The 10,417-nt window shown below is 47.3% G+C and overlaps 1 protein-coding gene across 2 annotated transcripts in view; it reads right to left on the bottom strand.

Moving 5' to 3' along the window:
* Positions 1 to 10,417, bottom strand: part of DHRSX (dehydrogenase/reductase X-linked) — a 199,933-nt gene that overhangs the window by 17,551 nt on the left and 171,965 nt on the right. For both annotated transcript variants that reach the window (XM_032267781.1, XM_032267780.1), the window contains exon 6: positions 5,733 to 5,940. In XM_032267781.1, coding sequence (XP_032123672.1) covers positions 5,733 to 5,940 — 208 coding nt within the window. The remainder of the gene's footprint in view (positions 1 to 5,732; positions 5,941 to 10,417) is intronic.

Genomic DNA, 10,417 nt, shown 5'->3' with positions numbered 1-10,417 from the left:
ATGTGGACATCTTTGGGGCCATTATTCTGTCTCCCACATGGAGATCAGGTTGTGGACATCTGTGGGGCCATTATTCTGTCTCCCACATGGGGATCAGATTGTGGACATCTTTGGGGTCATTATTCTGTCTGTCACATGGGAATTAGGATGTGAATATCTTTGGGGACATTATTCTGTCTAGAATACGGAGATTAGGATGTGGACATCTTTAGAATACATGATTCGGTCTATCTCCTGGGTCTGCCTCCTGTACTAGACCACTTCATCTGAATTCCAGTTTCTTAGAAGAGATTAGTGAATCACATTACCATTATCAGAAATAGACCCATTACTTATCAATCAATAAATAAGCCAGCTGGTGAGATGACCTCTACTAAAAATACAAAAACTAGCTGATCGTGATGGTGTGCTCTTGTAATCCCAACTACTCAGGAGGCTGAGGCAGGAGAATCGCTTGAACTCAGAAGGCAGAGCTTGCAGTGAGCCGAGATTGTGCCATTGCAGTCCAGCCTGGGCAAGAGAGTGAGACTCCGTCTCCAAAAAAAAAAAAAAAAAAAAGAACACAAAGACTTGAACATCACACAGATTCTCCCCAGGGTCCACTAGGCAGGTCCTCCGAGTTTTTTTATTTTATTTTTTTGTTGAGATGGAGTTTCACTTTTGTTGCCCAGGCTGGAGTGCAATGGCACAATCTCGGCTCACTGCAACCTCTGCCTCACTAGCTCAAGCGATTCTCCTGCCTCAGCCTCCCTAGTAGCTGGGATTAGAGGCATGAGCCACCACGCCCGGCTAATTTTTTATATTTTTAGTAGAGACGGGGTTTTACCACGTTGGCCAGGCTGGTCTCGAGCTCCTGATCTCAAGTGATCCGCTCACCTCGGCCTCCCAAAGTGCTGGGATTGCTGGCATGAGACACCGTGCTTGGCTGGTCTTCCAAGTCTTAATATACAAGGCATGCATGCATACACACTAGGAAATAATACATATACAGCAATACAGAATGATCTTTATAAAGACAGCATCATAGCTACCACTGCTGCATAGACTTTTCTTTAAAATTCTTACATTTATTTCATTTCCATGCTAATGCATATTCTTCTGCTTTATAATTTTAAAGTTTCCATAATGTTTTCTCTTATATAAAGGCACTATGACTCAAGAAATGTACCGTGGTTGTTTTTAATCCAAATTTGCAGATGATGATCAAAGGATTAAAGAATGATTCATGTGGCTAGAATTCCACTTTGCTTGTTGAATATTTAGAAAAAAAATAAAATCAAGGCCAGTGACGGTGGCTCATGCCTGTAATCCCAGCACTCTGGGAGGCCGAGGTGGGAGAATCGCTTGAAGCCAGGATTTCGAGGCTTCAGCAAGTGACTCAGTCATAATCCCAGTGAATAAGAGCATCCTGAATGAAGAGTGAGATCCCGTCTGTATGAAATAATACGCTGCAGACAGGGATACAGAGCAAGACCTAGCCTAGAAAAAATTTAAAAGAAAAAAGGAAGCAAATGCTGTCCTCAGATACTGAAGTCATTCTGAGGAATTCACAGGATTTCATAAGGACTGGATGTGTGGAAGTGTCAGTGTTTTGTTAGTGAAAACTTAGTGCTTAAAAAAACTAATATTTTCTCAGGCGCAGTGGCTCACACCTGTAATCTCAGCATTTCGGGAGGCAGAGGGAGGTGGATCACTTGAGGTCAGGAGTTCAAGACCAGCCTGGTCAACATGGGGAAACCCTGTCTCTACTAAAAATACAAAAATCAGTCAGGCATGGTTGCACATGCCTGTAGTACCAGCTACTCAGGAGGCTGAGGCAGGAGAATCACTTGAACCCAGGACATGGAGGCTGTGGTGCACTGAGATTGCGCCACTGCATTCCAGCCTGGAAAACAAGAGTGAAACTTCGTCTCAAGAAAACCCCAAAAAAACTAATATTTTGAAATTTCTTTGCTTGAGGAATTAGAGATTCAAAGAACAATTGATAAGAAAGCAAACTGCAAAATAAGTGAGGTAATTAATCCCTTAGAAAAGTCCAGGCTGGCGGCAGACAGCTGATTTCATAAGAGACTTTGAGATGAAATCAAGAGCAAAGCCAGGCAGTCCAACGGGAAGAAAAGGGAATCTGTAACTACGCTCATTAATTCCAAACCTTGATGAAGCAGTTATCTAAAGGAAAAGCAGTCTAAACTGACTCACAAAGAGGTGGAAAACTTCAACAAACCAATACACGGTAAGAAATGTTGAAAGCTGAGTGAGAATCGGTCTTTTGAAAATTCCCTGGCCCATGCGGTTTTGAAGGCGAACCGTGGCCGTGTTTCAAAAGCAGACACTTTAAAAAATGATAATTAGATGGTTCTGCAATGTAATGGGAAAAATAGAAAAACTTCTCAAGGTTCTTTCTTTTCTTTTGTAAACAAATTATTAAAACTTCAGTATCCCAGCTTGAGATAGACAGGAAAGAAAGTAAATCTATAGCTCCCAGATAAATGTCACAAATGTCACTGCAAAAGACCTCACTGGGGATGGGCACGGTGACTCTTGACTCATCCTAGCACTTTGGGAGACCGAGGTGGGCAGATCACTTGAGGTCAGGAGTTCGAGACCAGCCTGGCCAATGTGCTGAAACCCTGTCTTTACTAAAAATACAATAACTAGCCAGGCATGGTGGCACACGCCTGTAATCCCAGCTACTCAGGAGGCTGAGTCAGGAGAATTGCTTGAACCTGGGAGGCAGAGGTTGCAGTGATCCGAGACAGCGCTACTGCATCCCAGCCTGAGTGACAAGGGCAAAACTGTGTCAAAGAAAGAAAGAAGGAAGGAAGGAAGGAAGGAAGGAAGGAAGGAGGGAGGGAGGGAAGGAAGGAAGGAGGGAAGGAGGGAAGGAAGGAAGGAGTGAAGGAAGGAAGGAGTGAAGGAAGGAAGGAGGGAAGGAAGGAAGGAGGGAAGGAAGGAAGGAAGGAAGGAGGGAAGGAGGGAAGGAAGGAAGGAGGGAAGGAAGGGAAAAGACAGGAGAGAAGAGGAGGGCAGGGAAGGTAAGGGGAAGGGAGAAGAGGGGAGAAGAGAAAAAAGAAAAAGGAAAAGCAAGCTTGAACCCACGAGGTGGAGGCTGCAGTGAGCCAAGATCGCGCCACTGCACTCCAGCCTGGATGACAGAGCAAGACTCCATCTCAAAAACAAACAAACAAAAGAACAACACCCCAAAAAACTGAAGGGAATAGCTGGGGTATGAGTCATTGCCCTGCATAAGAAGATAACGTACCAGGACAACAAAGATCACTGCAGAAATGTGGGCCATTCAATTGTTGAGTCTTAAAACACCAGCACCCCCAAGGCTGGTGCTTTGTCCGGCTCAAGTGAAGGACAAGGCTTACTGCCCAGGCTGGAGTGCAGTGGCACAACCTCGGCTCACTGCAACCTCCACCTCGCTGGTTCCAGTGATTCTCCTGCCTCAGCTTCCCAAGTAGCTGGGATTACATACGCCCACCACCACACCTGGCTAATTTTTTGTATTTTTAGTAGAAACGGGGTTTCAACATCTCTCTGACCTCCCCCTCTGTGGGAATTTACTCAGGGTGGTGGCAAAAATATTAAGGGAAAAAGAGCAGAGAACGTTATAGAATACAGTCTGGAACCCTTTTGGAAGGCAAGGCCTCACGGTTTTTTCTGTATCTCCTGGCTGAAGGCAGCCAGAGTCTCTTGGCAGGAGCAACAGAGATTAGGTGTTGGGGTTCACTCGGGGTGTCTGGCCAAATATTAGCAAAATATTAGAGAACGTTTTAAGATTATAGTCTGGAACCTTTGGGAAGGCTGAAGGGTTTCTTTTTTTCTTTTTTAAAAATTATACTGTAAGTTCTGGGGTACGCGTGCAGATCACGCAGGATTGTTACACAGGCACACACATGCCGTGGTGGTTTGCTGCATCCATCCCCCCGTCATCTACATTAGGTATTTCTCCTAATGTTCTCCCTCCCCAGCCCCCCACGCCCTGCTATCCCTCCCCTAACCTGACTACCCTCCAACAGGCCGCGATGTGTGAGGTTCCCCTCCTTGTGTCCACGTGTTCTCTTTGTTCAACACCCACTTATGAGTGAGAACATGTGGTGTTTGATTTTCTGTTCTTGTGTCAGTTTTCTGAGAATGATGGTTTCTAGTTTCATCCATATTCCTGCAGAGGACATGAACTCATCCTTTTTGATGACGGTAAAGCTCTTCTCTGAAATTCCCCAAAGTCCGGACCCACCAGAGGAGGAGGAAGGACCCAGGGCCCCTTCTCTGGGTTTCTGAACCTGTATCGCAGGCGAGAAGCCTGGCGTCTGTCAACAGCTGTGTACAAATGCCTCAGAAACCACTGTCTGTTCTGCGGGTTCGACCACCTCTGTCACAGGCCGCTGTGCACTCTTCCACCCCATTGACTTCCCTTAAAAACCATTTACCGTTCCCCTAAATTCACCCCAATTCCCCACTCCCTGTCCCTTAAAAAGAAGAGTCCATACCCCCCAGTGTGACGCGGGAATCCCTCTGTCTTTCTGCTCCATGTGTGAGAATACATTTTCATGACCTTTCCTTTATTCATCTTGGAATAAGGGAAATTGTATTATGTGAGTTGATTTTTCGGCAAACCTTTGGAGGGCAAAGCGGGACGTTTTTCCATTGGCCCCTACCACAGCCTCGCCAAAGGGTCTCCAGCTCCTAATAAGATTCATTTATGGCCACTACACAGTGACAGACGGTCACCCACTGAGCTTGCAGATAATCAGGGTTTTGGGGTGAGAATGTACAAATAAATTCCCGAATCTATGCACCCAGCACCCCACACACGCTGCCTGGAAGTGGCTGTGTCAGAGCTGTGTGAGCCAGAGCGACTCCATCTTCAGAAGGGACTGGATAAACTGAGGCCGAGCCCTCCCAGATGGTGAAGGCATTCTAAGGCACGGGATGAGACAGAAGGTGGGCACAAGACACAGGTCATAAAGACCTTGCTGACAAAACAGCCTGCAGTCACGGAGCCTGTCAGAACCCAGCAGAACCACGATGGCGACAAAAGGGACCTCTGGTCATCCTCACTGCTACGCTCTCACCAGAGCCATGACAGTTTGCAAACGCCGTGGCGATGTCAGGAAGCCACGCTGTATGGTCTAAAAAGGGGAGGCATGACGAACCCACCCCTTGTTTAGCATATCATCAAGGAATAACCATAAAAAGGGGCGACCAGCTGCCCTCGGGGCTGCTCTGTCTATGGAATCACCATTCTTTATTCACTGATTTTATCTTTTTTTTTTTTTTTGACACTGAGTCTTGCTCTGTCACCCAGACTCAAGTGCAGTGATGCGATCTCGGTTCACTGCGACCTCTGCCTCCCAGGTTCAAGCAATTCTCTGCCCCAGCCTCCTGAGTACCTGGGCTTACAGGCAGCTGCCACCATGCCTGGCTAATTTTTGTATTTTTAGCAGAGACAGGGTTTCACCATGCTGGCCAGGCTGGTCTCGAACTCCTGACCTCATGATGCACCCACCTTTCCCTCCCAAAGTGCTGGGATGACAGGCATGAACCACCGTGCCTGGCCTATGATTTTCTTGATAAACTTGCTTTCGTTTTGCACTGCAGACTGCTGTGAATTATTTCTTGCATGAGATCCAAGAACACTGTCTTGGGGTCTGCATGGGGAGCTCCTATTTCCTGTAAACAGCTTCAGGTGTAGCCGTGAAAGCACAGAAGCCGAAGCGCCTTACCTTGAAAAGCAACCAGCCGAGAAGCTTCTTCACCAGACGTGTACCCCAGAACAGATGTCTGTAGAGGTCCGTGTGGACCACGCCGGGGTCCACAACGTTGGCCGTCACGTGGCTCCCCGCAGCCGCCAGCAGCCCCTGCAGGTGGTAGGTGAAGAGGACGAGGGCCAGCTTGCTCTGGGCGTAGGCTCCGTGGGGTGAGTAGCAGGCACTTTGGGGCAAACAGGACAAGGTGTAAGAGGCTGACCACATTCACACCTAAGCGCTTCGTCCTGACGGCACCCGTGGCTTAGGGCACGTCTACAGGCAGCCACCTCCCGCGGACCCACGTGTGATCGCGCAGTCTGTTGGCCAGTTTTGCAATGCATGTGGATTTTTCTAGTTCATCTTTCTATTACAAACGCATCCCTTAATTGTACTGGGTCAGAGATGTTAAATTATGTTACTAATTTTTTTTTTGAGGCTCACTCTGTCCACCCAGTCATGAATAACCCACGCTTGTTTAGCATATCATCAGGAAATAACCATAAAACTGGGCTGCTCTGCCTGTGGAGTAGTCATTCTTTATTCCTTTTCTTAATTCTATTTTTTTGAGACGGAGTCTCGCTCTGTCACCCAGGCTGGAGTGCAGTGGCATGATCTTGGCTTACTGGAACCTCCTCCTCCCAGGTTCAAGTGATTCTCCTGCCTCAGCCTCCTGAGTAGGTGGGATTACAGGCATGCACCACCACCCCAAGCTAATTTTTGTATTTTTAGTAGAGACAGGGTTTCACTATGTTAGCCAGGCTGGTCTCGAACTCCTGACCTCATGATCTGCCCACCTTCGCCTGCCAGAGATGTTAAATTATTTTACTTTTTTATTTTTTGAGACAGAGTCTCACTCAGACGCCCAAGCTGGAGTGCAGTGGCGTAACCTAGGCTCACTGCAACCTCCGCTTCCCGTGTTCAAGTGATTCTCTTGCCTCAGCCTCCCGAGTACCTAGGATTACAGGTGTGTGCCACCACACCCAGTGAATTTTTGTATTTTTAGTAGAGACAGGGTTTCAGTATGTTAGCCGGGCTGGTCTCGAACTCCTGACCTCGTGATCCACCCACCTTGAACTGCCAAAGTTCTGGGATTACAGGTGTGAGCCACCGTGCCTGGCCAGAGATGTTAAATTATGTTACTATTTTTTTTTTTTTTTTTTTTGAGATAGAATCTCACTCTGTCACCCAGGCTGGAGTGCAAGGGTGCAAACTCGGCTCACCGAAACCTCCGCCGCCTGTGTTCAAGCGATTCTCTTCCCTCAGCCTCCCAAGTAGCTGAGAGTACAGGCACTCACCACCACGCCCGGCTAATTTTTGTATTTTTAGTAGACATGAGGTTTCACCAGGTTACCCAGGGTGGTCTCGAACTCCTGACCTCAGGGGATCCGACTTTGAACTCCCAAAGCGCTGGGGTTACAGGCATGAGCCACAGTGCCAGGACTACGTTATACATTTTTGAAAGGGGGTTCTTAATTTTTAAAATTTTTGAAGTTCTAATTATTATCAATATACAATAATTATACATATTTACATTGCACATGTGATATAAATTTTGTTGTTTTTGAGACAGTGTCTCCCCCTTGCCCAGGCTGGAGTACAGTGGTGGCCATAGCTCACTGTAGCCTCAAAGTCTTGGGCTCAAGTGATCTTCCTGCCTCAGCCTCCAAGTCAGCTGGGAAAACAGGTGCGTATCACCACGCCCAGCTAATTTTAATTTTTTTTGTAGAGATGGTGTCTAGTTTATGTTAACCCAGCTGGCTTTGAACTCCTGGCCTCAAGTGATTCTCAGGCCTGTATTCCCAGCACTTTGGGAGGCCAAGGCAGGAGGACCCATTGACCTCAGAAGTTTGAGACCAGCTTGGGCAACATAGCAAGACCCCATCTCTACAAAAAAATTTAAAAAAAATTATCTGGGTGTGGAGGCAAGTATTTGTGGTCCCGGTTACTGTGGAGGGTGAGGTAAGAGAACTGCTTGAGCCCACAAGGTTGGAGCACTGGTGAGCCAGGTTCACTCCACAGCCCTCTAGCCTGGGCAACAGAGTGAGACCCTGATTCCAAAAGGAAGAAAAACAGAACAAGACTTGTCTCAGACCTCAAATCCAGGAGACAGATTTGAGCCTGACCTTTGTGTTTTTCCTCTCCAGCCTTGCAACAAAAGACATACCAGAAAAAAAGCAATACTCTTTCTGAAAAGCTGGTGCCTCTGTCTTCACCCCCACAGACATGAAGCAGGATTTTTTATAATACGAGAAAAATCATGGATGTGATTCACCCGATTAAGCATTCAATACATTTCAGCGCAAATGCATATGCGGTTAGATGCCACACAGACTGGTCCTCCCACCATCTACTGAATGCTACCTGTTCATCTGGTCTCCTTTGTTTGTTTGTTTTTGAGACGGAGTCCAGCTCTCTCACCAGGCTGGAGTGCAGTGGTGTGATCTCGGCTCACTGCAACCTCCGCCTCCTGGGTTCAAGCAATTGTCCTGCCTCAGCCTCCTGAGTAGCTGGGATGACAGGCACCCGCCACCACACCCAGCTAATTTTTTTGTATTTTTAGCAGAGACGGGAGTTTTGCCACGTTGGCAGGCTGATCTCCAACTCCTGACCTCAAGTTATCCACCCACCTGAGCCTCCCAAAGTGCTGGGATTACAGGCATGAGCCACTGTGCCCGGCCTGATTTTTTTGGAACAAGGTCTCACTCTGTCACCCAGGCTGGAGTGCAGTGGCATGATTTTGGCTCACTGCAACCTCCACCTGCCACATTCAAGCGATTTTCCTTCCTCAGCGTCCCGAATAGCCAAGACTATAGGTGTCCACCACTATACCCAGCTAATTTTTTTGTATTTTTAGTGGAGATGGGAGTTTTACCATATGGCCAGGCTGTTCTTGAACTCCTGACCTCAAAGTATCCACCTGCCTCAGCCTCTCAAAGTGCTGAGATTACAGGCATGAGTCACTTGTGGTCTTTTTCTTTTAGATTCTCACCCAGGCTGAAATGCAGTTGCACAACCTCTGCCTCCTGAGTTCAAGCAATTCTTGTGCCTCAGCCTCCAGAGTAGCTGGGATTACAGGCATGCATCACCACGCCTAGCTGACATTTTTGTATCTTTAATAGAGACGGGGTTTCACTATGTTAGCCAGGCTGGTCTCGAACTCCTGACCTCAGGTGATCCACCCGCCCAGACCTCCTAAAGTGTTCCATTACGGGCATGAGCCACGGCGCCCGGCCACATGTGGTCTTCGTGATGAGTCTCAAATCATAAAACACATTCGCACAAGCAATTTTGCAAATTTACCAAGCTACGAAGAATTTCCCTCACATGTATTGCAAGGTCTGCAGTGTGCTAAGCACAACTCTTTGCACCTTGGTTCAAGCAGCTTAGAGAAACGTTTTAGTATCACAGGACATAGTGATAAAAATCGATCCAATAACCGTGGTACAGTGAGAAACGTCCCCCTCTCTCTCTGTCCCTCGTAAGCTCAATCACCAGATGCTTAGAAAACTGACTGTTTCCAGCTATGCCCCTGTAAATATGTTCCACCTTTTATACTGATGCCTTAGAAATACTTATTATTATTTTTTTTTTGAGATGGAGTCTCGCCATGTTGCCAGGCTGGAGTGCAATGGCGCGATCTCGGCTCACTGCAACCTCCGCCTCCTGAGTTCAAGTGATCCTCCTGCCTCAGCCTCCCGAGTAGCTGGGATTACAGGCACCTGCCACCATGCCTGGCTAATTTTTACAGGGTTTCACTATGTTGGTCAGGCTGGTCTCGAACTCCTGACCTGAGGTGATCCACCCGCCTCGGCCTCCCACAGCGCTGGATTAGAGGCCTGAGCCACCACACCCTCGCTGGCCAGAAACAGTTTTTAAAGAGCTGTTATTTGTGGTGTGCATCGTGTGCCTTGAAGGTGCACAGCCATCATACACTCCTTTTAGAATTTAATGCTAGGAGGCCATAGAATTGGCCTCATAGTTCTTTTCGATAAGACAAGGAGAAGTATTTGAGCAATAACGTTTCCTCTGGCTCAGGAGATGCCCAGAGGCAATCAACTTGCTTTACAATTACCTTAACAATATTTCCAGGTGGCTGAAGTTTCATAGCTCTTGCTTCTTTTAGACATATATAAATATATTTTAATTTTCTGAATTAAGCACATGATCTATGTATCCTAAAGGAAGCTGTGAACGGAAAGTATCCTGGGTCCCCAAAATCAAAAAGCTAAAAATACAGTCTAGTTGGAACGTGCTCAAGGCAAACCTACCTTCCATTCTGTTCTGTCGGCCCTGTGCTCACTGCGATAGATGCATGTCTGATGGCCTCCTTTGGAAACACTACTCAGAAACCCAAAAGAATGCAACCATTGGCTGGGCATGGTGGCTGTCATCCCAGCACTTTGAGAGGCCGAGGCAGGAGGATCATGAGGTCAGGAGATCGAGACCAGCCTGGCCAACATGGTGAAACCCTCTCTCTACTAAAAATACAAAAAATTAGCCATGGGTGGTGGCACGTACCTGTAATCCCAGCTACTCTGGAGGCTGAAGCAGGAGAATCGCTTGAATCAGGGAGGCAGAGGTTGCAGTGAGCCGAGATCACAGCACTGCACTCCAGCCTGGGTGACAGAGCAAGACTCCATCTCAAAAAAAAGAAAAAAATA

The sequence above is a fragment of the Sapajus apella genome, unplaced genomic scaffold (genome assembly GCF_009761245.1).
Source record: "Sapajus apella isolate SASKATOON/1434 unplaced genomic scaffold, GSC_monkey_1.0 scaffold172, whole genome shotgun sequence".
Lineage (NCBI taxonomy): Eukaryota > Metazoa > Chordata > Mammalia > Primates > Cebidae > Sapajus > Sapajus apella.
Note: the sequence above shows the minus strand (reverse complement) of the source record. Positions and strands in the feature narration are given on the sequence as shown.